Raw genomic sequence first — 27,492 nt, forward strand, 5'->3', positions numbered from 1 at the left:
AAAAAAATATATATCCATACGAAAACTGGCAAAATTCCCAATGGTTATCATGCCTCCTGGCGACAATACAACAAAGAGATCTGGGGGAATTGTTATTTATATAAATAAAAAAAAACAATAATCAATTCACACAAATTAGCTGCACTTTTAATAACATAAGGTGATGTCATTACAGTGTTGCAATTCCACCACATAGATGAAACTGTAAACATTCAGTTTTATAAACGTCCTTGAACCTGTAAGGAATCTGACTTGACAAATTTTTTGCTATTTTATCCTGTTCAATCATAGCAACTACCAAGATTCGAACAAGCCCAGCAAACAATACAAAAAATAAAATGAGAAAAAGGAAAAAAAAAAAAAAAGATTCAAGTCCAAAACAGTTTCATTTTATCCATCCATCCATTTTGCGATCCGCTTTACAAGGGCCGTGGGCCGTGCAGGATCCTGTCACAGCTGTCTTCGGGCAGTAGGTGGGGTACACCCTGAACTGGTTGCCAGCCAATCATCATAAATTACATTTACTTTTAAATATAATATCACATTGAATTAAATTTGAAATGAAAAATGGAGGAAAATGTGAGTAAAGGTAGGAATATCCCTCTTTCTCTCTAGGACATTTGCTGCAGTTTTTGTTGGCCCCAAATCAATCCCGATGTTCATAAACCTGTGATGATCAAAATTTTTGCAAACCCATGATCAGAAACGACAATGACGTCCTTATTACGTCTTCATTAAGAGACGAGCAGTTCTTTGGGTCCAGCTCCGATGACTGTGATAAGTCTATACTTGTGTAAAACACCATCAAACAATATTCATTCCATTAGCTTTTGACTTGCCTTTTGAAACATAACTCCGGTTCCATATGACAGATGGCCGAAACAGCAACCGTCACTACAATTGCAGTCGTCTCCATCCATCCCACAGTGTCATTCTGCTACTTGATTGGCTATTTGCTCCAGGAGATGGCTCTCTGTGGGGATCTGTTCCGTTAAATCAGTGCTGAGCTTCCAAACACCAACTGTTCCATCGGTTTTTCCCACTGCAAGGAGGCCGGGGTTTTGACAGTTGAAGGCCAAACAGGTTGCGGCGTGGCCAACGCCTCCTGGGTCAATCGTGGCTGCTGGTCTCAGGGACCTGCGACTCAGATCGAATATTTGCACCTCACCTGGTGGAAAAAAAGAGTGCCTTAAGAGGACGTAACACAAATGAGTACGCGCTTGGCCAAGTAATCTTTTCATCCTTTTCTCAGCAAACATAAGAAGGAATTTCAGAACGCTGACAATGACTAGACTCACTTCGGGTAAAATTCCTCTGAATTAGAAATTTTGAATGTAAAATTTTGCTCCGCTAAACTCTCAGTGCTGTTTAATGAATTTCTTTAAAAAAATTAAAAAAACAATTTTGAATGTGCAGATTTTAAAAAATGTCATCTGCAATCCATGGCCATCATGTGAGGGAGTATTTTATAAAATGAGATAGAAAATATTCATTCTGAAAGGGAATCGAAGGCCCACTGCACTGCACATTGAAGAAATAAGTAATGAATAGATTTAAGTTATACTCATCAATATCGTGCAATCAGGTACAGTATCACTGGTACATCAGTCCACTTAGAATTGGTTAATTGAAGACTCGAAATAGCCTATAGGAGTGATGTGCTGTAAATGTATATGGTTGTGTGAATGTTTGTGTGTGTGTGTGTGTGTGTGTGTGTGTGTGTTAACCTACTGCATAAGAGGAGCCTTTTATTTAAAACAAATTATTAATGAACACCGTGAGATTTCCAATACTTTTGATACTGTACCTTGTCCAGTGGCTGCAGCAAAAAGCAGCGGCCTGGTTGGAGACCACTGCACTTTAAAAACATAAGTGTCTGACACTCGTATTGAGCGCAGTGGGTTGGTCTGCAGCAGAGAATGGAGGTGAGCCAGACCATCAGTTCCTGCACTCAAAAACAGGTTCCTAAAGAAAACACATCGGTCACACATGAGTCATCGGTTATATTTAGATATTGATTTAGTCACTGATACGACCTTAAACCTGTACCTGTGAAAAGGTGAGCAGTGTATGGAGTGGACAGGGCCGCTGCCAGGCCGAAAAGAGAAGACGGCTGGGGCTCTCAGTGGCACGCTGAGACATTCAGACGGGACCGCTGCTGGTGTCTGTGAGGAGAGGGAGCATCTCAGTAGTAGGCCACCCTCGGAGCCTACTAAAAATGTGTCTGGGTCCCATGGAGACAGATCCAAGGAGGTGACACCCACAGGGCTGGTGCCTTGACCCTAAAAATAAATTACAATACCATACAACACACATGATGTCTGTTTATTTAACAGACCATTTAAAAAACAAGAACTGCTATTGACCCGTTAAGGACAAAATCGGACTGGGGGGGGCAGGGGGATGGGGGATGATATAAGAAATAAGAAGTACAGTGAAACTCCTCTACAACGAAACCTACATGGGCGAAAATACCCCCAGTGTGAAAAAATATTTATGCATTAGCACCATTCCCACTTTCCTGCCACCCATACAACGAAAAAAAAACCTGTTGCGTCATACGAAATATTTTTCTCTGCTCTTGCCTCACGACGAGATTCACTACAATGAAGTCTAATCCAACAGCGACCTCTACTGATTCGTTCAGAAACGGCAACAGCAACCACCACACTGGTTTACACATGCGCAGTAGTCCAGGAAGTATTTGTTATTGTTAGTTTCAGACGCAGCGAGAAAGTTGCATTGCTAAAATTTCTACAAAACGGACCTTTGGATGTCAAGCAGCTAAGACAAGAAGAGCTCTGACGCTGGGAGAGAGGGTAAAAGTGATCAAAATGAAAGACGGAGGAAACAAAATAAAAGACATTATCCAAGAAATTAATGTAAGTGAAAGTGAATGCTGATCGTAAATTACGCAATTTCTTTCCCTTTTTTTCTTTCTACACTGACTATATGAAGCGTCAAATAAGTGTATGCTCATACTTATGCACTATTGGAATAAAAATAAAGAGTACACATACGTTTGTGTGTGTGTGTGTGTGTGTGTGTGTGTGTGTGTGTGTGTGTGTGTGTTTATATTTGAGATCAAATTTGCTATACTGTAGTGAAAAACCCCCTGTTGTGAAAAATTTCTTGCTGCAAACATGATTTCGTTGTAGAGGAGTTTCACTATAAGTAGTATCTCGTTGTCAGGCAATGAACTTTTTGGTAGTTGCTTTGAAATAACTGTCAAAAGTGTTCATCTGCCTTGGAACAGTGAGCCTTACCTTGAAGCTGGTGCTCTTGGAAAGAACTTGCTGTTGCACGAGGGCAAAGGCCACTTTCAGGACACATTTTCCTTGCTCCGCGCTCACTGTCCATAGCAGAATCCTCCCTCCAGAGCATGCACTCAGAACACCAAAATCTCCTTTATTCTGCAGGGGCACCCAGGTAACCTATGGGAACGTGTACATACGAACACACAGCCATGTTATGATGTCCTTATCATTCTCCTATCCAGCAATAATAAAGTACCATAGTTGGACTAGTTTTACACACATTTTAATGAGATTGCGCCAATAAGAAATAAAAAAAACTCCAATGAAGCCCAAACGAATACATTACATCTAACTTTGCAACAAAGCTAATTTCAGGCACATCAAATTGTATGTTGTCCATTGATAGTGAGCAGCCATTCCATTCCCTTCCATTAACCATGTGACAGACCAGTCAGGGTGAATGATGCCTTGTGTACTCGGTGCAATAGTTTTGTTTGAGCCCTTTGTTCAATAGCCAAAAGTCATGACTCATGCAAAGTACTGTATGTATGCCACAGTTTCGAATAGAACCTTTTCGAGAGAAAACGATTCAACCAGTTGAACGTTCTTAAAAGTTACACAATAGTGGGATTGGAAAATTCTCGGAAAATAAAATGAAATAAATTGAACCCCTGCTGTATAGTAGATTTTTAAATGTTTTTTTTCAATGGATTTTTATAGTACTGGGTACAGGCAGGTCAAAATTAGGAGTTGTGCATCTCCAGTGGAGCACTGATGTCTGCTGGATGAAGATAGAGGGTAATTACGGGCAAGAAGATAAGGCAGACAAGTTCACCTACTAAGCAGCAGTAATATTTAAAACTTGTGGAGCAGAGAATGTATGCCTGCGAGTAATTTGTATGGACTTTTTTTGTATGTGTTGCTGCTCCGTGTGTGTCAATGTGGCAGTTGTTCAAAGATTTAGAATTACCTTTACTTCTATCTGGCATATCGCATTAATCTAGTGGACTTTCATTCAGCAAAATGATATGGTTTAGTTCAGCTGTTTGGTGTTGAACTATAGACCGTTAAATTGTCTTTTGCTTCATGTGTCAGTTTCATAGTAAACTGCAACAGATAGTAAAAAATAAACGCTTGATACAAGCACGTTGTACCTCTTAAAACTCATTCAGTACCAGCCAATTCTGGACCAAGTCTGACAAGACGTTTAAAAACGTCTTTGGGAGTGAATGAGTTAATTTGGAATTAACAGTGCAAACCTGAGAATCTTCTATTCGGATCTTCAAAGTGAAGCTGTACGATAGTCTCCCCATTTGTTGACAGCGTGAGACGGAGAACAGGTGCAAAGAAATGCTTTAAAAAGTGTGTTTCAATAACTTTAGGTGTACTTTAATAAGTTTAAATATGGGAAGGTTGAAACGACAGCATTCCAAAGGTTTTTATCTGATCTTTCTATATTGCGGCTTTTCACCCATGGCTGATGGGTCTGGCACATTGCCCCCCATGAAAACCGGGGCTTGACTTCACTGTAGTGTGTGCATGAATAAACTGGTAAAAATGGAACCTCATAGGAATTGATTATTGTAACGTTTAATGAAACGTACATGTTCCGCCACTTCCGCTTTCCACCACTTTATCACGCTACAAAAAGGTAACATCACAAGTCAGTTTGCAAGTCCTGTGGTCTCTCTCACCTGACAAACGGGCTCTCTGTGGCTATCTGCAGACATGCCAGTTTGGGCCACTACTGGATCTGTTGACTGACTGGTGTCCCAGATGATCACTTCCCCACTGTATAAACCACCTGCAGCCACATAAGTACAGACAATCGAATGACACGTCTGTCAAATCATGATAATGTAACATGTCGCAAAGAAGAACAGTCCGGGTCGTATACCTGTCATGAGAGCGGGGTGCTTGGGGTGACAACACAGAGCTGTCACTGGAGTCGGAACATCGATGACCAAATCAGCTTGTTTGGGGTTCAGACCTCCATGATCTATGTTCCATGTGCAAATATATGACTTATCATTGCTCCAATCGCCTTCTGCCATCCTGCCAATCACACAGGCAAATTGCCTTCCTCAGCGAGTGAATTAGACATGCTTGATAGAAGCTCACTCACTGCAGGAGAGCTTGTCCAAACAGGTTTGTGTTTCGCAGAACAGTAGGGGACGTCGAGCTTTGAGTGATTCCTAATAATATAATGGGAAGCAACATACCGGCCATAAGCACAGGCTATGACTGCACCAGTACAACTCCAGGACACGCTCGTGACATGAAGATCTTGCTCTAGGGCCCTGGGATGTTGAAGTTGGTGAAGGCACACAACCTATCAAAATGCCAGAAGCAAGCAATAAAGGCAAAGTCAAATATTGATGTGTTTTATATTTGATGATTCATCAGTTTATTGCTTACCATTTGATTGTGTTCTTCCCAGTTCACCTGAAAGCCATCAAAAGCATGACTCTTGGCATTTCTGACCAACTCACGGATAACCGGGGCCTCAATTTGACGTAGGAAGTCGTTCAAGCCGGGCAAATGGAGCATATTGTGGGGGTCTTGGAGGAACTGTGTCGTTACATGATCTTGGAGTTCTGTTTGAGTACTGCTGGCGACGCTGGAACGAGTCTGTACTCCTGTTTCAGTACTGTGAATGGCTCTGGTCTGGCAGCCTCTCTGAGACGTGTACATACACACGAGCACCCACACAAGCACACACAGGGAGAAAACGAAAGAAATGCTTTGTAGAAGTATGGAGAATGGCTAGATGGCTGGCTGGTAGACACATTCAACGAGTTTCCTTTTGTTTGTCCTTTAATGAGCGTTACGATGGTGTGACATCTGATGACTCTGGCCCGGATAGTTTTGTTTGATTTGAGTTAATAAAACACTGAAGATTTTGTTTCATTTATTTAGATGTCCAAGTGGAAGGCAAAAAGAAGTTGCTTAAACTGGCGAGGCAGAGGGATCACGCTAGGAAGGATTTGCAGCAGGTGAGGGTGAGTCAAGACAAATGGAATTTTGTCCTGGTGTTTGTACATCCACTTACGTTTCCGTTGGTTTGAAAATGATTGATACCAAACTTCTCTGTCTGCCCGAGTGACTCAACCCCTCACTTTCTGAAATTGAGTGTTCACACAAAGCATTTCATGCACATGCACTACTTTATTAAGCATTTTCTTTTCGAGCTTGTGAATGTGTCATCCTGCTACATTGCATCATGCACATATTAGCTATGTTCCGGTCTTTTGTTGACTAATAAGTCATGCTCTTCATGTGTCTCTAGTGCCTCTGTCTGCATTTCTATTAAGGTCATCTGAATTGGGTACGGTCTGACATTGTTGTCTGACGAAGGGCAGCAATTGCTCTTATGAGTGAGTGAAACTGAGCGTCACCCAGCGCGATCGTCTGAAGCATTTTGAAAATTCTTGTGCTTTTTTATTCAGTACCACTGTTTAACAAGCCACCGCGAGCAAAGGAAAGCTCCACGTGCCAGTCCACTTATGAAGAAAATGAGGAACAGCATAACATTCAACAAAGAATGCATAGGAAAGTACAGAAATTGGCAGGTTCCTTTTCTGAACAATATCCTCTTCACCTCACCCTCTTTACTGTCTTTCGTGCGTCACCAGGAGACTTCCATGTGATGTTTCATGCTTCCGAGGACATGATAAAATGGAGGGGCGACGACAGTGGTGAAAAGCAGCTTTTGAACTATGGGGATACGGCCAATCACTTACTGAACTACGACATTCACTGCTTATAAACTTTTTACCAATACAGGGTGCACAGAGATTATCTACATTGCCATAATGTCCATGTTACTTTCAACAAAAGGTAAAAGTGATGTTTAATCATGTTGCGATTTAAATTACTTCATATAATTTTCTGCATGTTAAACTACAATTATTCTCTATTTTTACAAATTAGAATGTATGAGTATCTCGAACAGATTAATAGGATTCAGATTATTTCCAATGGGACATATTGTTTTGGTTTTCCTTCGATTGCACACCAATAACACCAAATAACGGAGTTGTTTGGGTGAAATGTCGTCCTTACAAAGTATATTTCTTTGTTTTGATACACACTGTGTGTTGGCATCTCTCACTATGACGTCCGTGCCCATCCACTTTCAATGATAACTGGTGCTTGACTGTGCATACAAATCATGACTTCTTTATGTACTCAAATCCAACGGCGTTGCTTAAACGTACCGACTCCTGCGACGACTGCTGAGATTTTCTCCAGGATGACTGGATACTCACTGACACTTGTGCTTCGTCCGTAAACATATCAATAAATCTGATTGTAAAATGAAAAACAAACAAACAAAATCCTAGCCTTGACTACTACATAGACTCAACATCCGTCAACAAAAGTCGATTTCTTTTTCTAATAATATTGGAGGCCCACAAGCATAAATGAGCGCAGTACTGCCATCTTCTGGTATTTTATTTACCTCTCTCCACAATTTTACTTGAAATCATCCGATGAACAGTCTGGTATCTACACCCATATACTGTACAGGTATTGCAAAATTATTAATACAGGGTAACAAAAAAAAACAGAAGCGAGGGGGACTTTTAAACAAAAAAATTAAAAAAAGAGCATAAAGAAAGTTTTAATCGCTAGATTATTATTTCAATTTAAAATGATACGATGCTGTGACCTTTTGAATGTGCACATGCTAAATTAATGGCAGAAATATCATGTCATGTCATAAATTTGTAAATGTTGCTGATGTCAGAGCCTCACTCATGTCCCGGATATATCACTGGTAAACTCATCAGACAATAAATATTTAGTGCTCATATTTGGGAAACAGAAACCATCTACTTTCGACTTTTAATCTGATGATTACAAATGTTTTCAACCTAAATGTTTAGATTCGATAAGCACCAAGTCTATTGTTTTCCCAAGTGTTACAGGTACCTTTGCACAAAGTATGACACACGGTCACTTTGACAATAAATATTTAAGTATTGATATAAAATCTGTACTCATCTCGATGACAAGTGGGTTTTCTACCATTTAGATTTAAAGTATTGAATTCTGATAAACGTTTTGATGTTCACTGATTTACTTGTATGTCCATTTGACTAGTAACTATCAATGGAGACAGACATGCAGAAAAAAGGCCTTCTCTTTTGACAATTTCCCCCCTTCATCTTTGTTAAACAAATTGGATGATTTCAGTTAACTAAGCAGAAAACAACTAACCCACAGTACTGATGGAATATGAGTGGGGCATCATATAAACAACATCAGGAGATTCTGTTTGCAAAATGTTGTTACAATTATGGCCTAATATAATCAGAAGCGAGTTTTAGTTCGATCTAAAATTTGGCTTTGACTGTAAAACGGTTGGTACATCAAGCATCAACGGAATGAAAGTATCTTCCTCCATTGTTACACGAAGTGGAGTCCACTTTGCCACATTCAAAATGGCGATGGCGTCGAATTTGGATTACACGGTCAATGCGGTGTGTACAAATACATCTATGATTCTTAGCTGCCTCTTCAGGGTCTTTTTTAAACTAACGTCGCAGACTAAGACGTAACAGACAACATACCCGTACCTCGAATAATTTGTTGTTTTTAATACATTTACATTAAAGATATTTTGAACAACAGTCCATTAACATGCATTTGTTGTTGGCTTCATGTTCACGTTTAAAAAAAATGTAAAACATTAACTGCCTGGCTGGGCGTCATCAGGCATATGCAAAGACCTTTTCCCGCTTGCTTGCCGCTGCAGACGGAACAGTTGTGCGTGTTGTTTATATCGATTCCAATCGTTGTCAAGCGCTTTTTACTCACAATTGGACCGCCGTTAACGAATTTATAGTTGCCCGGAGCCCAGCTGTTGTAATGGCTTTTCGTCCGGAGAAGGTCTCCGAGCTGAAGCAAATTATACACAACCATCTGATGAAGGTGAAGACCATAACTACTCGTTATGGACACTTGAAATGACAAGCGCTGTGCGTCTGCGCAATTTAGCTTTAACTCACACAAAAACTGTGTAGAAGTTTCAAAACCGCGTCTTCAAAAGCAAATAATTAAGAGCCCTCTATTTAATATTTTACCAAATGGGTTGCGTCAAGTGATTGTGCAAAGTCTACTACACTATTTAGAGTTAAAGTAATGTCAGACACTTTTCGGCTAGTCCCATCAGCATCTACTCGGATGGGTATCGTTCCGAAATTATAATGAATCCCAAACAAGAAAAACAACGAAACATGCGCATTCTTTTTGAAACTGAGAGATACTTCTGGCTGCTGATGAGTGTGAAGTGCTACCTGTTTGAAACATACTTCTGAAATTTGCTCAAATTAGTTTTAGTCACATGTTATTATTATATGTTATTCTTAACAATTATATTATTTTTTTGTGAGCACAATGATCATGCTAATGGTTTGTCCTAATAATTAGGAGATAAATATCAGTATGTCACACTTTATTTTTACAAATCTCTGCCAGTGCTAAAATGATGACTTTGACAGGTGATGAGTAATTGTTAGAAGGCGCTTGAGGGCTACTTATGTGGTCTTTGGGGACTGCCTGGTGGCTTCAGGCACCACATTGGTGACCCCTGCGCTAGACACACTGTAATAAATTACTGCATGCGATGTGTAATCTGCCCCACATAGTTTTGGATATTAGTCATGTTCAATAATTTCACAATTGTATTTTTGTAGAAGTCCATATTTACGGTGACAGTGGTTTGTGAATTTTACTGTTGAAGCGAATATGCAACATGACCTTTTTACTTTTCTGTTAGATGGATATTCACGGGAAGATCCGAGAGGTGTTGTCTGAGACTTTGAGGGATGAACAAGGTACAGCTCATCAAATGTTATCTGAGGCAGACTTCCTCCATGCATTGCAGCGCAGAGGCATCATCGACGACGTGATGAAGGACCTACACTTTCCGCAGGTGGCTCCACATTATTTCTGTAATATCTGTTTTGTCTTTTTATTCTATGAATTTACTGTTGAGAGACGGTGTCATTACACTTAAATGTCTACATTTTCATTTTATTTTCTCACATTTTGCTTCGCTAGGTAGCGCCTACACATATGGAAACCGGATCGCCTCCAAAATCCATCCCTCACTTGACAAACGAAGAAAACATTCGGCCGACAAAAAGTACAAAATATTAGCAAATAAGTGAAAATTGGTGACATAGCTGATTACGTATTAAACACTGAAGCTATTTTTTTGACATTGTAGCCAATATCGACCCATCCAGACGTCACCTGTATTTGCAAGTGCTTGGTGGTAAGGCCTTCTTGGAGCATCTGCAGGAGCCAGAACCTTTACCTGGTCAGGTGTGCTCCACGTTCAAGTTATTCCTGCACTTCCGAAATCAGAGGTTTCACTCAAAGCCAGTGCCCTGTGCCTGTGACCCTGACCTGCAGGAGGGCTTCCTCTTCCAAATCCACATAGATGGCACAGGTAGATAGAAATGCAAATGATGACTGCAACCGTGCCGTTATTACACGTTGGGGTCCACCATGTTCTAGATAGGACTTCAGATCCTCCAATGATTGCTGTAAGAGTGACAACATTTCTTTTGGTTCTGCAGGAGAAGGAGGCAAGATGGCAGATGCGACCAATATGTTGTCCATATGTGATCCAGTTCACTTAGTGCTGATCAAGACTGACACCGCCGGTGAGACAGCTCTGGTCTCATCCTACTTCCTGGACTGGAGGACAGTCCTTAGTTCACCTAGTGGGAAGACATGCTTGGCTGTGGAACTGATGGGAGTGGGTGAGGGAACAATTGGTCTTATGTTTTGTTTTTTTTTTTTTCTTTTAAAAGTATTTTCAAGCATCAGGCTAATATTCACAGGACATTGAATCGATTACGACTGGACTGTTTGGGTTGTCTTAGAAGATTTTTATCTCTCACCTGAGCATGCTTCATATAGTACAAGGCTAGTTAGGAGAGCGCTAGCCTCGGTGTTGGTGGGAAACCCAACTAATTATCCTCCTGAGTTACAGGCACATGCAACAGAAATATGCGGTATGTTCTTTTTAGTGTTTAACTAGTGCCAGGGATGAGGGTTTTTTTTTTCACGTTTTTTAAAAATCCCATCATTGAATCCCAGGTGTGTCTTTTATGTATTTTTAAATATTTTTTCACGTGGAAGGGTAAAGAAGGGTCTGAAAATGGCTTGCATTTAATCTAAGTAAACCTGACAGTTTAGTCATGAATCCATCATTTTTTATTTTCAAATTAGACTTTGCTTTTTTTTTTCTAGAATATTTGGAAACAAATTTTGTCAGCTTCGCATTGTAATCAACCCTCAGTACGATGTCGTACATTTCATTGCCACTGCAAACTATAACCACTGTAAAAATATATCTTTTGGCCTTATGTAAATTGCCGAAGTTGTGTTGTGTCACCAGGAAGTGAAAGCAAGTTGCCGGCTGGTGTTTTGACAATCAGTCTTGAGCTCTACCCTCCTCTCACAGACACACTGAGTGCTGACATCATCAGCACACAGGTAAATTGCCCCGACACTGATTTCAATTCTGCATTTTTCCTATTCAGGTGTTCATGTGTTTAATGATCTCTCAATACAGATATCGTTACTGTAAGTCTGTGTGAGCAAATCGATGATATCTTATGTTTGTTATTCAGCAATCACTAGAAAGGCAGAGGACAGCGGAAAAGGAGAGAATCTTCCTGGTTTATGCCAAACAGTGGTGGAGGGAGTTTCTTGAGATCCGGACATCAAACCAGTCCAAAATGGTCAAAATCTTTGCACAGGTTTGATCATGTTTACACTTGAAGAATTTTAAAAACATTTGGTAACATTTGCAGGGAGATTGTGTCACTGCTTGGCTGGGATTCTGTGTAATCTGCAGGATGAAAATGGCATCAACAGACCGGTGTGCTCCTATGTGCATATCCTCCGGGCCGGCCGGCTGCTCGAGAGTCCTCGGCGGGCGGCCCGCTTTGTTAGCCTCCTGGCACATGAGAAGGCCCCAATGGTGGGAGGAGGAGAGAAGCATGAGCAGTGGTGCACATTATTGGCTTTCCTGTGTCGAGGAAAGGTAATGTTGACGTTTATTGTTTCAGTAAAAATGAAATCAAGCGATCAACCGCGACCCTCGTGAGGATAAAGCGGTTCAGATCATGGATGGATGGAACATTTCTTTTATTTGTACAATCTGTTGATATTTAACGCCAAATCCTTTAAAAACCTATTTGCAAAGATACGTCTTTGCTAGGAAGTGTACAGCAAGTGACTGATTGACACTGACAAGATGGAATTGATTTTAAACGGTTTCATATTGGTGTACAACTGCACTGCATACAGTTCTGTCCAAAAAAAAAAAAGCTTATCATATATAATTAATCTATTCCCTCTCATGGAACAAATAATTGCCAAATACTAGACGCCAGTGCATAAAATAATGAAGTATTGCTCAAGAGTACCGAATTATGTCACACACCAGGAATAAAATGATAAAATCTTTTTTTTTTTTTTTCTTTATTTCATCAACGATTGTAGTCTCGTAAATTGTATTGATGATAGCATTTCCGAGAGGAAGATTTTGTGCAGTTATCCATTTTCTTGCGGCTTTTCCCCGAGACCACCACAGGATAAATGTTTCCCGCTGCTCTGCTGTTTGGGCCTGGCAAGACAGACACAACACAGCTCTCACAAAGTGGCGCTTGTCAGCTATGATTTATGACTTTCATTCCAAGCAAAATTAATTTAGCCTCATCTCTCCCCAAACTGTTCGGATGTTGCCGTCCATATTAGCACTACTGGGGAACATCTATCATTCTGAGTTGTCGTGCGCACCAGCCGGCATACTGCAGTAGCAGTCAGCTCTCGTCACACCTCTTTGCAGGAAAAAAACACGTTCCAGGATAAATACAATTGCTTGCTGGCACTGCCACCGGGCATATTGAACACACTGAAATGCAGCAGGCGGACATTTAACGCTTCAATTGTGAAAATCAAACAACAAATTGATACAGTGAAACCCCCACATATCCATGGCGCAGCAGTTGTGAATTCGCCTCTTCATGGAATTTCTGTGGAACCAAAACCGTTGTCATGCGCTGAATAACTCACTGACTGTTGAAGTGTGTATTCTGCCCATATTTAGTCATGCTGTATAGCTTTCCCATGCCCGCAGCGTAACTTGGCGTCCTTGAAGCAATCATCACATAAAATTGGAACACTCCCGACTGGAGCCCTTGTAGAGAAGCACAGACATAGGAATGCACCAGTTGATACAAGCTAAGAAACGGTTTACGAGAAACGAAAGTTCTGATGTCACACCTTGTGTTTCGGTACCGCCCTTTTGATGATATAAATATATGGTGAATCCCTTCCTTCTTTGCACTTGTAACCAACGCAGCCGTTATCTGTAAACCGCGGGTATAATATTCTGCAAATAAACCCTTCGAAGGATATTGTTCATCGACTGCAGCCTGTATTTGGATAACCAACATCCTCCTCGTCCAAAATTCAACGAACACGCGGGGGAAAGAAGGCCACTTTGCCCCCAACACTGCATTGAGTGTTTTTTGGTGCCATCTTGTAGCACCTTGGTGCTATAGAACTATATTGAAATTAATTGAGGAGTGTCCTTTTAACCACAGGATTCATCGCATTTTTCTCCATCGACTATTTTCGATGAAAACGTACTGCATTTACTTGAGTAAAATCTTGGAATAAATGTAAAATCACAAAAGAGAAAGTATATTTCAATTCAAAAACTCTTCCAATAACTTTGTTTGAGCCTTGATTACAATCCTCCTGTAAAACAAAACTAAACAAAACGATCAAAACTGACTCCGTTTTACAGGTACTGTATATCTTACAGTCTCATCGAAAAAAAAAAAGATCAAAACGTCTTTCTTACAGGTTTAGTCTTGCCCACAAGCAACACACTCTAGCAGGGTTGATTGGTGATGACCTGTGGAGGCCTTATTATTATTATTTTTCATTAATCTCCAAAATTAATTCCTTAATTTTGACAGCCCAAAGACAATCCTTTGTTAGGACCTTAATGGCGGAATCATCCTCAGATTGATGTCAAAAGACTACGAGAATGGAAAGAATGCATTTTCAACTCATCTGTGTCACCCACAGGGGGACTGCGAGGACCACTCTACCCTGTTGTGCAGCCTCCTGCTGGGCTTTGGCCTTGACGCTTATGTGTGTGTGGGCACCAAAGCTAAGGGGATACCCCACACCTGGGTCCTGACCCGAGGTACTGATGGAAGTATCACTTTCTGGGAGAGCCTGACTGCACACAGGTTGGTTTCTACTCAGAATAAAAAGAATAAGAAAACCTTTATTCGTCTCACAATGGAGAAATTCCCAATTTACAGCAGCAAAGTTATGAAAGGAAGAAAGTAGAAGAACAAAAAGTATTGGAGCTGCTGTAAAGGCAGCCACTCTCGCGGCGCCATCTTGAAGTCATAATAACATAATAACAAATAATACAACACGACACATAAGACACAGACAGTCATTCAATCTTAACCCCTTTTCTGCATACTCTTTGTTGTTTGAAGCAGTTATAGATGAAAGAGGGGAGGATTAAAGTGCAGATATTAATGCAATAACTCTGCATAATAGTCCTGCTTCCAAGGCCTCTCCACTATGCGTCATAAATGTCATTTTGTGTTTCTAGTTTTATCTTTCTCAGGGCATTGAATCGATTGCAACTGGAACACTCTGTTCTGGGATTCTCGGATGAGAGGCAAAACGTCTTCGAAGATGAACAGAGCAGCCCAGTTTCGATCGATTCGGTGCCCTGAGAAAGAAGTGACCCGGATGAATGAAAATATCCACAAGCGCGTGTTTATCGTGATTTTTTTTTTTTGAAAGTTGCACCATCTTCTGTGTTTACTTGTGTCAATCAGTCTGTTCGTATGTTTTCAACAAAACTGAGCATGTTTCTTGTTACAAATGTCTGTCTGGCCAGATACCTTCATCAAGCCATAGACCCCGATGCCCCACCTTTGGCCCCCCAGCCTAAACCCTCATACCCCTACCGCACTGTGGGTTGCGTCTTCAACCACCAGAGCTTTCTGGCCAACTGTCAGCCCTCTGACGCTGTGGAGCTTTGTGTCTTTGACCTCCAGGTAAAGCAGTAGGTGTTTCTTGAAAATCCTTTTTTTTTTTTTTTTTTTTTTTTTTTTTTTTTTGACGGGGGCATGTATTGTGAATATCAAGTTATCCTTGGAGGTAGCAAAATGGCTTTTAATTTGGCATTTCGAGTTTCACTTGCAAGAAATGCATCATTTCCCTCCTTCCAGAATCAATCACGGTGGAAAGCAATGAGTGAAGAGGCTCTGAAGTCAGTGTGTGACTCTTGCTCGACCACCTCGCTGCCCCCTCTTCCTCCACTCAGCTCATCATCTCTCGATGCCGCTGCTGTCAGCAATCAGCTGGAGCTGGAGATGAGGTACTTGATCTCCGAGCACAGGAAGGTACGACTCAGTGCTACGGTGGACCAATAGATTCCACTTTGCATGTAGAAGTTTCAACTCATTTTTACAGCTCGGTTCTCCACACGATGTTGCAAATTAAAACTCCCCAAAAGCCACACATCCCATGTTGGAGATTTGTTCTCACATATCAAATGTTACTTACACATTGAAGTTATTATTACCCAATCTCAGATGAGCCGATGTTGTGCCTAGTGTGGTTATGCATCATCTTTCTCCTCCAGGACTTGAACCTGACAACGGTCTGGGACGACCACATGTCCTACCTGCTGTCCTCGGCCTTGTCAGCCTATGAGATGGAGCGCTGCACTGGGGTCTCATGTGGAAATGAGGAATTTCAGGATGCAATCAGGAGGGCTGTCCCAGACGGGCACACCTTTAAAGGCTTCCCCATCCACTTCCTGCACCGCAATGCCCGAAGAGCTTTTTCCACATGCCTCAAGTAAGCTTGGAACTTTGTTTAATATATACCAACTCAAATTTAAGAGCAGTTATGCAGCAGTTATGGTTAATTTCCCTACAATGATGCATCACATGAAAAAAACTGTGCCTTAGCTCAATAAAAGTTGGAAAACACTCTTAATTTTGAATACATAATCGTTCACTAAAAGTAGATGCTTATTTAAAATAAAAGACACTTTGGATTGACACTGTTAGAGAGTCGTCTGCTTCTTTTGTAAAGACCCTCGATTGTGATCATATATACTGTAGTTTGTGTTAGTTGTACCTATTGTGACAAGGACTTTGCTGTCAATGTTATTTTATGTAGTTATTCACAGTCAGTTCTTTGTCTTGTGTTGTTGTTGTGCAGGTCGCGGTTCTGCGAGGAGATAGTGTGTTGTCGCGGTGACCACGTGAGGCTCGCCCTTCGCGTTCGGGTCTTTATTTATCCAGAGAATGTTTGTGCTGTTTGGTTCATGTTTGCTTGTAAGTATCGCTCTGTGCTCTGACAGCCTCAGGTTGATGTCTGCTATGATGTCAAAATTATGAATTTACAGCACCGTGTATTGCACATTGAGACTTTATTTGGCATTTTATTCTATACAATATGATGATCGAGAAAGTCACAGGTACATTTGGGACCCTTTGATACAGATACTCTTTCTTTCATCATCCAGACAGGTTTTTGTCAGACTTGCTCTGCTTTTCATGCTTTTTCGTTTTCAGCTGTATTTATAAACTTTTGTTGTAAATAAAGCTTCATACATTTTATGAAACGTTTGTAAGACAGCTGTTACTTACCCCTATACATACAGGTGTTATTATACTTTATATTTATGAAAGAAATTTACACATTGTATACATGTATTTAAAAACATACAGGGGCTGTATGTCCTGTGAGTGTTAGTGTTCAGTGTGAGATGTAAAAAAAAAAAAAAAAAAAAAAATCAAAAATCAGTGATGTATTCAATCATCTACGATATATAAGAATACAGCAACATTGTCACAGCAGTGCAACAATTTGTATTCTGGTGAATTGTTCGATTTTAAAATGAAGAGCAGACAGTTAATTGATGAGCAGTCTTTAATTTCACGAAGAAAATGATGCGCATCATATGCAACGATCTTTCAACAGACTTTCGTAACCCCTTCAAATTCACAGATACCATTGTGTAGTGTAAAACCTGAACATTTGTAATACCTGATTCCTGCACTAGATGGCGCTTTAGGCTAAAGTTGATAATGATATAAAAAAATCAGCGATGTAGACACAGTATACATGATGCTCGTTGTGCTTTTAGTCAGACTGCGTTGACACACGCTCAGAGAACGACAGCCACCACGACATCGACCAATGGCTAATTGACTGGCCGTCTGTCATGGAGACCTATGCCTCTCCCTGTCCAATATTAAAATCTTTTAATGGTCTCTTTTTTTGGAAAGTATTTACGACTAACCTATGTCTGTTAGGCAGACCACACCTAAAAAAAGCGCGCGAGCGCACACACACACACACACACACACACACACACACACACACACACACACACACACACACACACACACACACACACACACACACCTTAAAATATTTGCAACATTACAAAGTTGTTGATTTAAACAGTCTTTGGAATTATTCATATTACAGACAGGCTATCATCAATGAACTTGGCATCTTCACTTGAATATCAAATACTTTCAAAATGGGAAAGCATTGACAGCTTTGTGGTTAAGTATTGTGTGATTGTCAGTGTGGCTTTCAATTAAATACTTTTTATAAAAATGTATGGTTTGGTTTTTTTTTTTCCATCTTATATTGCACGGCGCAGTTTTATGTGCAAGGGGAGTTACTGACAACACAGGTCAAATTTTAATAAACATGTCTGTCAGGGTGGCCAATTAATTTTCAATTTCACTTTCTAATTTGCATTTCTGCCTGTGCCCCTGAGTTGTTGAACACAAGGATCAGTTGGGAGGCTGGAAGAAAGAAAAAAAGAGAGCTAATGAATAATTTGACTTGTCCTGAATTAGTCACAAACACACCTAAGCTCCACAGGAAGGATATATACCTCCGGAATTGTTTGATGCAGGAAACGTAGGTTCATTTTCAGCTCATATAAATCAGCAGTGCTGAGGTGTAATTGACTAATGGGGCCTGTGGGATAGCAGCTAAAACGGGAAGTAGGCGGTATGGCGGTTCCTCTCATAACCATCACTCACACCTTACATCCACAACAGTTCTGTTGGCATGCAGCACTTGCATTCCTGTGAGACATCTTTGTGGAAGCACCACCTTTTCATACCGATGCACGTTGGTGCTGACTATAAAATGGATACACGGCTTATGCCAGAGGCCCTTGTCGAAAGTTTAAATAGGTCAAATTCCCCAGGCCTACTACCAGAACATCATAATGGGTTGCCCGCGTCGTCATTTAATTCCCCATATTTTGTCGTCACCAACTTAATGTCAAATAAAAGATATAGTTCTTACCGTGTGCATTGTGAGTTGATGCATTCTTTTTTTTTTGAATACAGTTCTACACTATATGAGAATCTTGAATCTCCACTTGATTTCCATCTTGTTAACAATGATCTTGTTTTCACCTGCACACTTTGTTTCAAAGTAGTCACACGTCAAAAAACATTTATGAGAAAGTTCGCCTCAAAATAACCATCCACCCTTCTGGTCACGGGTGAACTGAATCTGTAAAAAAAAGTTTATTTTATTGTGGCAACGATTTTCAAACATAATTTGAATATAACTAAATAAAGTGACAATGGCAAGTGAAACCGCATGAAATTACCCTGAGTTTTCATGCTGGCCGTTGTCCTGTCTCACTGTTAAAATTGTTCATTTTAGCACGGTACTATACATCATGGCCAGTGGTTAGCGCGTTGACCTCACAGTGCAGAGGTACCGAGTTCGATTCCAGCTCCGGCCTTCCTGTGGGAGTTTGCATGTTCTACCTGTGCCTGCGTGGGTTTTCTCCGGGTACTCCAGTTTCCTCCCACATTCCAAAAACATGCATGGCAGGCTGAATGACCACTCTGAATTGTCCCAAGGTGTGAGTGTGAGCATGGATGGTTGTTTGTCTCTGTGTGCCCTGCGACTGGCTGGCAACCGGTTCAGGGTGTCCCCCGCCTATTGCCTGGAGACAGCTGGGATAGACTCCAGTACACCCCGCGAAGGTGAGGATAAAGCAGATCTGAAAACGCCTGTCTGTGTCCTATGTGTTGTGTTGTGTTATTTTTGTTATTTTGACTTCAAGATGGCGCCGCGTGAGTGGCTGCCTTTCCAGCAGCTCCTATATTTTGTTGTTCTACTTCTTCCATTCATAACTTTGCTGCTGTGAATTGGGAATTTCTCCATTGCGAGACTAATAAAGGTTCTCTTATCTTATCTTATCTTATCTTAAAATGGACGGATGAACTATACATCATGGATTCCCAACCAGCGGTCCACAGACCGGTACCGGGCCTCGGCCCATGTGGGACCGGGCCGCGCAGAGACACCTACACAGTCATGGGTAGAACATGCAAACTCCACACTGGAAGGTCGTGGCCCAGAATCAAACCCATGACCTCGACACAGTTGTAGTAATAGGACATGCTAACTCGTCGACCACCATGTCATCCACGCCTTGTTTTATTTTATTAAAATGTGTCAAATGCAAGCGGCACAGTGGCCAACTGGTTAACACGTCGGCTTGACAGTGCAGAGATGCAGGGTTCGATTCCAGCTATGGCCTTCCTGTGTGGAGTTTACATGTTCTCCCCGTGCCTGTGCTCCGTTTCCTCCCACATTCCAAAAACATGCGTGGCAGGTTCAGGGACCACTCTAAATTGTCCCTAGGGGTGATTGTGAGCACGGATGGCTGTTCATCTATATCTGCCCTGTGATTGGCTGGCAACCAGTTCAGGGTGTACCCAGCCCACTACCCGAAAACAGCTGGGATAGGCTACAGCACGCCCACGACCCTAAAACGGATTAGAAAATGGATGGATGGGTATCAAATGCTGAATTTGTCTCAGCTGCAAATTTATTGACTGCATAAACTATGTGTCTATATTACCATTTTTTCTTTAAGAGCATCTGAATGAGCATTCTGTTGTGACATGGTGACAATACATTCTGAATTTTACCTCCAGAGAGAGTGAATATGGGGCGATTAAAATTAATCATCTCATCACCTTTTTCTTGAGAAACACCCCCAGAAGCCAGAACTCATTTTCAAAGTCATAATTATGCTGCACCTGTAACTCCATATCAGGTCAAGTTTTATATTTCTTCCTGTCTTCCTACCACCTGCTAGGTCTTTGCATTGCTTTCTATTCTCTGTCTATTTTTGTAATGTAAAAATTCCTGCAGGGGGTAAAGGAAGGAGCGGGTGACAGACTAAGGGAGGAGCAGTGGGCACTGGAAAGAAAGGCATTGCATGGCCCGGAGCCTAACTAGTAATAAAGTCATTAATTCAGCTGATTAAGTTGGCCTTTGGGTTAAGGAAAAATCATATCCATCTCCCTTTGAGATGTGACTGGGGAAGCACAGGAGAAGGAGAAGCCAGCTAATTAGTGCTGAAAAACAGGGGGGGGATTGGCAGAGAGGGAGATGAGAGATGGGAGAGAGGGATAAATGGAATGAGAAAGACCCTGTATGTGTGCAATGGAGGGAGGGAGGTGGGGTGCAGGTAGGTGTTTGGAATGAACTACTAATGAGGCATGTTTGGGGTGAGGGAGTGACGAGCTCATCAAAACACTCGCCTTCCAGGCGTAGCATCGCCCTCAAAGAATGAGCCTGCTTACCTTTGAGCCTGACGCTGCCACTTAATGATGTGAAACAAGAGCAAGAGGGAAAAGTCAGGTTGAAATGTCAGTTTGCATGCAATCTAATGAGCTTATTGTTGGATGCAAGAGAAGAAAGGGAGACTGCAAAAAGCCGATGTAGTCTGAATACAAATCACTCCGTGCCCCTCTGAGACTGATCAGTTGGATTTTTTTTTTTTTTCAAAAGTGGGCTGACTGTGAAAATTTAAACTTCGAATAACATTGACTTCAAGCCATAAAATGAAATAGTGCAGGGATGGGCAACTGGCGGCCCATCCAAAACTACACTCTTCAGTGGCCCCTTCATGAATTTACAAAAACAAAAGAAGACAAAACAAAATTATGTTGTGTGTATCTGGGCAAAATTGGGAAACATCCAAAATATTAGAAGGAAATGTAAAAAAAAAAGAGGGAGAAAAATCTGTGAATTTGTGCATCTCTGGGTGCCGAACTGTGAATATCCGGGGGGCAACTGTTGTTATAAGTTGTAATATCACCAATAACCACCAGATGATAGACATTTCTTTGTTGCGCTTACACTGAGTTTTATACTGCCCTTTACTACGCTAGTCAGCCTAATATGTTTTTGCGGATTTGCATAGTTATGCAGAACAAACAATCAATAATATTGAGTGAAAAAAAAATCAACAAAATGAGTTCTTGCACTCACTATATTTTGAACAGTTTTTGTTCAGCAGTTTTGTGCTATCCTTGAATGCTAATTTTTAAAAAAGAGATCTCTTTGCACTGGAAAAAAATACAGTATGTGGTTATTTTGTTGTTTGCTTCAAAGCGCCTGTGTGCTCCCCCCATTAGCACAGATTTAAAAAAATTGTGCCCCCCCCCCACCCCCACGTTTAAATTGCCCATCCTGGGTATTGTCCATGCTACTAGACACAATGAAACAATTGCAAGCCTCCATTTGTGCACTGTTGCACACACACAAATACATATTGCACCAAAGGATTTTTTCTTTCTCTCTCATTTGCATCATTTGATGCAGTTCTGCAAATCATTGCAATGAACAAACATACTATTTGAAGAAACATAAGAATAGTATTTTTAAAGTCACTCTTCATTTTTGAATCCAATGTCATTTCTGAACTGACTGAAATGAAATAGAGGGCACACTGACCATGTGACTCCATATTGATGATGGCTCTATTGAGTCCAATTTCTTCCAATGCAGAGGCACTTGGAAAGGGAACCTTCTTGTCTACTGCCGGGGCACATCTGATTACATGGCAAATACAGAGAGAGCCGCTTGTCAGCGTTTACAAAAGCAGAAAAGGGAAGAGGAAAGGGACACTCTCTTGGCTGTCTTTGACACCAATTCAAAGGACTGTTTTGGAGTCCATTAGAATTCTTTGGGTACACACGGACAAACAAATGTGCATTGTGGCATTAGCCAAATAACCTTGGCCACTGCCATTGAAGCAGTGGTGAGTTAAAAGGAAGACTGATTGGAATGAACTTGCTCTCATTTTCAGTTTCCTACATACAATCAACAACTTGTCCTTCTCTGGCAAGACCACCATTTGCCTCAAATCTTTTATGCGTTGGGTTCATCAGATGATGAGAGGGTCAGGTTCTCCACATAAAGTTCAATGTTTTTTTTTAATGCATACATGGATAATATCTCGAGATATTATTTTAGATGCACATGTCATGAGATATAGATGAGATGTGTCATTGATCAGTGGCCCCAGTTACCAAGACTCCAGATAATCATATGCACCTTTCAATTCTACTCAGTAAATCTAGCAATTCCAATAAAGCAGGGGTGGACAATCCGCGGCTCACGAACCGCATGCAACTCTTTGGCTGGTTCAATCGGGTCGATCGCGGGAGGTTCGTTGCTTCAAAAGTCGATCTTCAGTCAAATATGTAGCAAGCTCAGCCAAGTATTAAGTAACCACTGCAGCTCGCATGCACACGGTGCCTGGTTGGAGTGGAAACAATGGAATACAAGCCAGATTTGAAGAGGATTGTTCAAGAGAAGGAACGCCAAAAGTCCCTGCACTAAGGCGCTAAACAACATGCATAGTAAGAGAAAAACGTTTTTATATTTTTGTTTGGGACTTGGTTGAACTGAGAGTTTGTGTGTGTGAGACAGTGCACACAATATTCATGGTTGAAAATGACTGGCCTGTGGTACCGTAGGAGTCAATTTCTGTCATTATCATGTTGGTGTGTGACATTTACAATGAATGTGGCTTAGCAGAGGTCTGTGCGTGTGTGTGTGTGTGTGTGTGTGTGTGTGTGTGTGTGTGTGTGTGTGTGTGTGTGTGTGTGGAAGGGATGCAGTGATGTTAATGTGTGCCCGTGTGCATTATGTGGCTCTTTGCAGTAACACAGTAAGAAAATTGTCTCTTCGTCTCTGAATGTTTGGCCACCCCTGCACTAAAGCATAGCTTGTTGCATCACACCGTAAAAATCTTTTCTTTATCTCTCTCTCAGTGTCTGTTAGGTGTCTAAAGTGGGGGGTTTTTTCCAACTTCATTTTAGTTTTATTACACAGTGGTTATTCATCTCTTTAGTATAATGTGCATGGCAGTTAAATATTTTTTTAACAAATGGCCTTGCTAATTGTTGAAGGTGTTATGAGCTGGGTTAAAAAAAACAAACAAAAAAAATTAACTTTACATTGCTTTTTTAATTAAAAACAAAACAACCTCCCTCAGTTTACTATGCAACCTGTCCTCATTTTAGAATGTCAAGAGAAGTCAGGAATGTGCATCCATTGTATATCCATCCATCCATTTTCTAATCCTCGCGGGCATGCGAGAGCCGATCCCAGCTGTCTTTGGGCAGTAGGCGGGGCACACTTAGACAAACAACCATTCGCGCTCACATTCATACCTACGGACAATTTAGAGTGTTCCATCAACCTGCCATGCTTGTTTTTGGAATATGGGAGGAAACCAGAGTACCTGGAGAAAACCCATGCAGGCATTTGGAGAACATGCAAACTCCACATAGGAAGGCCGGAGCCAGAATCGAACCCTGCACATTTGCACTGTGAAGCGGATGTGCTAACCAGTCAACCAGCGTGCAGCCACAATTGTATATGTATTTCACAATATTTACAAATAACCGTGGTTGTGGTCCACTTGGCATAGAGAGAGAGAACAAAGGAAAAAGAAAGAGAGGCTTCCAGCTCAGTAGATCAATACCATGAAAGAAATCCACATAGCTTTTTTGGGAAAAGGAAAAAATAAACATCAAGGACTCTTAAGAAAAAAAATGCCATGCAGGCGACATCATGCACTTCACTTATTTGCTTCTCTGCCCCAAGCAGAGGAAGGAGGAAAAAAACAGATGAAGATTTCCAAATGAAATTGTTCCAGTAAAATTGTTTTGCTCGGCCTGGTTTAAATCTTCCTTCCCGCCCGTGTAAAGAGTTTACACTGGCAATTAAGGATTCATATTTTCAGGGGATTTTTAATGCAATTTCAAAGGAAGAATTAATTTGCAGTCCGCTTTAGTACTTTTAATTTTTCACAATTTCACACACCTCCCTTGACAGTAATTGCTTCAGAGTTATGAGAATTCCTCCCATTTGGTATTCAAACATGCAGCAGTTTCTTTTGCTATTTGCCTTTCCTGTTGTAATTCATGTACCGTATATTGACAGTGGAAAAACAACATCAGATTCCACTTTCTTATCATTTCCTTTCGGAAAATCTACAAAGCAGCTTAGATATACATTGATGAGATACAAAAATGGATGCTTCTATTCAACAAAATGACAATATTTTGTTCAATGGAAAAATCCCCGAAAAGAAAATAACTGCCTCACACTCCATTTGAGGTGAGACCAAATGAACATTCTATATAACGATTCTCATGACCAAAATGATCACAATTCATTTTTATTATTATGATGTTAATTAAAGGAACGGTAAACAAAAAAAGAAATACACACTTGGCAACTATATACTTTCTGACATTATGGATTGTAAACAACAACAATAATCACCTAAAAAATTTTACAAAAATGGAGATCCTGCACAATATAATTCAATGACCAAGACAACAGTGATAAACATTACCCTCCAAAAGTATTAGAACGGCAAAGTCGATTCCTGTGTTTTTGTTGTTTACTGAAGAGACTTGGGGTTCTGATTAAAAGATGAATATCAGACAAAACCTCTGAATTCCAGCTTTTATGTCACGATATTTGCTTCCAGGTGTGTTAAACATGTCAGTACAGACCACTTTTTGTTTGAACTCACCCGCTTTTCAACTGAGTAAAAGTACTGGAATCGGACTCAGATAACGACCATTCATGACTCAGCTTCAGAAAACAGGTGAGCTATGATTGGTCGTTACCTGAGCCCCTGAGCAACTATGATGTCATTTTCAGCTGACAGAAAGTGGCAAAATGGCCGCCCCCTAAAATGGACTAAGACGGATTTTGCAGCTTGACTCATATTGGTCAAACGCAATGTTAATCAGAATGCTGTGTGTAGACAAGGGGAGGCTCAAAGAACATATTACTGAAAATCCTTTTTGTTGGTTCGACTTCCCCTTTAATATATTATTTGTTCATGTTCACAGCAACTACTGGAGCTATTTAAGTTTAGTTGTTTTTTTTTTTTAAAAACAGTTTTAATGTATTTTTTAAATTTAGTTTAATGGTGTCATGATTCGGTTTGGGACCAACAGGTGGCACTGTAGGGCTCCCCCTGCAGCTGCACACCTGTTGGTCGTTAGGTAATTAGTTGTATAAAAGGACTCTCGCCCGACCACTCAGTGTCGTGTCATTGTTGCTGTTTGCTACTATCATGTTTGTGTTTGCTTGTCCTGTCATGTTTGTTTCTGTCATGGTTCTGTTCTAGTTTTTGCTTCAGTCATGGTTTTGGTTTGGTACTTTGGATTCCTTGTGATACTTTGGACTTTGTTTTGTTTAAGATTTAGTTTTCTCTGTGTTTCAATACAACTCGTCAAGTACACCCTGCTCCTCTCTCTTGCCTGCTTTTTGGGGTCCACCACCACCTTGCAACGTGACAAATGGCTTTTGTCAAAAGATCTCAAGAGCAGTGTACACGCTTGTGTTGGTCATTGTGTGTAAAGTCTTCTGCCTATTTATATTTTGTTATCAGGAGAATAAAAAGTTATTGAATGTTTTTTTTTTTTTTTTACAATGCAATAAGCCAGTTAATTTGATGGGAAAGCATGTAGAGTCCATTGCTTGTCCAAATAGGATATATGTTAAGGCTGGGAGACCAGATGCTTGAAGGGGTAAATTTCCGTGAATTGAACTCAGATCAGTTTTGGCAGAGCATTTGTAAGACATACTCAGCAGGGTGCAGAGATATACAAAGTTCTTTTTGTGTACTTCGTGGGAGAGCCAGAGTAGAGGACCTGTCTAGTTATCGCAGAGCAGCGCAGTGCAGGCATTAATTGACAGGTGAGAAAAAAAGCGATGCAGCGAATGAGAACAATTAACATGCAGTGTGCCTGTGTGAGCTTGTCACCAGCAGCATCACACATTGAACGAGAAGAAAACACAAATCCAGACATGCTGAAAAAAAATTGAGATTTACCACAACGGAATATTCTGCAGTAATTCCAAGTAGCTAAAACAAGTCTAGATTAAAGGAATTATGTCTGCAGCAAAGATAATTATCTGTTTTTGTCATTGTAAGAGATCCTTTTAAAAGGTGTTTCTGTATATAGTTTATAGAAATATATCAGGACTATTTGGGTGAGGTCTAATGACGAGTCCCAGCTAGTCCACGTGACTTTTTTTTTTTTAACCCAATAACGAGAAGAACAAGTCATCCTACGACTGGCCCTGATGTTTGAGGACAAAAGGACAACGGTTAATAGAACTTGTTTTCTTGATCTTCCCAGAGGAATCCAATTACAGCACAGCACTGTTTGGAGATCAGTGAGATAAGTGTATCTAAGAAAAAAACAATCAGAGCCTATCTGATTCCCCTGCTTTGCCGGGATGCGTCTATGTAATGAAGTCGCTACTTTTTGCCTCATTCCTCTTCTTTGTTTTAATCTCCTTCTTTCCATTGCTTCTAATCTTTTTTTCCCCTCCTTTTCTTTCCAATATTTTATCTTCACTTTCTCTTCAACTTTTGTTCTTCCTCAAATGACGTCAATATTTTTTTCCAATTGCTAACACTTTACTTTCCCTATAACATACCTCCCCTTATTGCAAAATGCATTCCTATTCGTAAGCACGTCAAATTGCCACGAGACGTAGCTACGGTGAGCTTGAAGGTGGTGCACATACAGAGTAGCTGAACAAAGCCAAGTGGGCGTTCCCAACAGTAATGAAAATATCACAAGAGACCCTTTGGGTTGCATTGACCTTTGGTGAGAGGTACATTTTCGCCTCGCTTGCTTGCTCGTTTGTAAAATGCCCCCCCCCCCCCCCCGCGCGCGCGCGCGCACACACACACACACACACACACACACACACACACACACACACACACACACACACA

The 27,492-nt window shown here is 40.8% G+C and overlaps 2 protein-coding genes across 4 annotated transcripts; one reads left to right on the forward strand and one right to left on the reverse strand.

The window, feature by feature from the left end:
• Positions 1-758: 758 nt before the first annotated feature.
• Positions 759-7,665, reverse strand: dync2i2 (dynein 2 intermediate chain 2). Of its 2 annotated transcripts, none has more exons than XM_019880052.1 (9): positions 7,478-7,665; positions 5,676-5,936; positions 5,480-5,589; positions 5,155-5,312; positions 4,952-5,061; positions 3,267-3,434; positions 2,050-2,165; positions 1,808-1,965; positions 759-1,168 (listed from the first exon to the last, which is right to left on the reverse strand). In XM_019880052.1, exons 1-9 carry the CDS (start codon positions 7,553-7,555, stop codon positions 930-932), a joined length of 1,398 nt encoding a protein of 465 aa, XP_019735611.1. In that variant the 5' UTR covers positions 7,556-7,665; the 3' UTR covers positions 759-929. The 2 variants fall into 2 exon arrangements, with proteins under 2 accessions (XP_019735611.1, XP_019735610.1); XM_019880051.1 differs by having other exon boundaries at positions 2,050-2,282.
• Positions 7,666-8,889: 1,224 nt separating this feature from the next.
• Positions 8,890-17,040, forward strand: cep76 (centrosomal protein 76). 2 transcript variants are annotated; one of them, XM_019880104.1, is made up of 13 exons: positions 8,893-9,197; positions 10,045-10,200; positions 10,329-10,413; positions 10,498-10,722; positions 10,853-11,038; positions 11,680-11,777; positions 11,915-12,043; positions 12,142-12,330; positions 14,391-14,557; positions 15,232-15,391; positions 15,566-15,739; positions 15,982-16,199; positions 16,569-17,040. In XM_019880104.1, exons 1-13 carry the CDS (start codon positions 9,135-9,137, stop codon positions 16,705-16,707), a joined length of 1,989 nt encoding a protein of 662 aa, XP_019735663.1. In that variant the 5' UTR covers positions 8,893-9,134; the 3' UTR covers positions 16,708-17,040. The 2 variants fall into 2 exon arrangements, with proteins under 2 accessions (XP_019735664.1, XP_019735663.1); XM_019880105.1 differs by lacking the exon at positions 16,569-17,040 and having other exon boundaries at positions 8,890-9,197; positions 15,566-15,714; positions 15,982-16,079.
• Positions 17,041-27,492: the final 10,452 nt, after the last annotated feature.

This window comes from Hippocampus comes, unplaced genomic scaffold (assembly GCF_001891065.2).
Source record: "Hippocampus comes isolate QL1 unplaced genomic scaffold, H_comes_QL1_v1.1 scaffold135, whole genome shotgun sequence".
NCBI classification, from domain to species: domain Eukaryota; kingdom Metazoa; phylum Chordata; class Actinopteri; order Syngnathiformes; family Syngnathidae; genus Hippocampus; species Hippocampus comes.

Excerpts from the sequence above, each read along its gene's own strand:
- dync2i2 (XM_019880051.1), bottom strand. The coding sequence starts at position 7,555 with ATGTTTACGGACGAAGCACAAGTGTCAGTGAGTATCCAGTCATCCTGG. Across the intron at positions 3,435-4,951 it reads ACAGAGAGCCCGTTTGTCAG|GTTACCTGGGTGCCCCTGCA; the intron begins GTGAGAGAGACC and ends ACGTTCCCATAG. Across the intron at positions 1,966-2,049 it reads CACTGCTCACCTTTTCACAG|GAACCTGTTTTTGAGTGCAG; the intron begins GTACAGGTTTAA and ends TGTTTTCTTTAG.
- cep76 (XM_019880104.1), top strand. The coding sequence starts at position 9,135 with ATGGCTTTTCGTCCGGAGAAGGTCTCCGAGCTGAAGCAAATTATACAC. Across the intron at positions 11,778-11,914 it reads CTGACATCATCAGCACACAG|CAATCACTAGAAAGGCAGAG; the intron begins GTAAATTGCCCC and ends TTTGTTATTCAG. Across the intron at positions 15,392-15,565 it reads TTTGTGTCTTTGACCTCCAG|AATCAATCACGGTGGAAAGC; the intron begins GTAAAGCAGTAG and ends CCCTCCTTCCAG.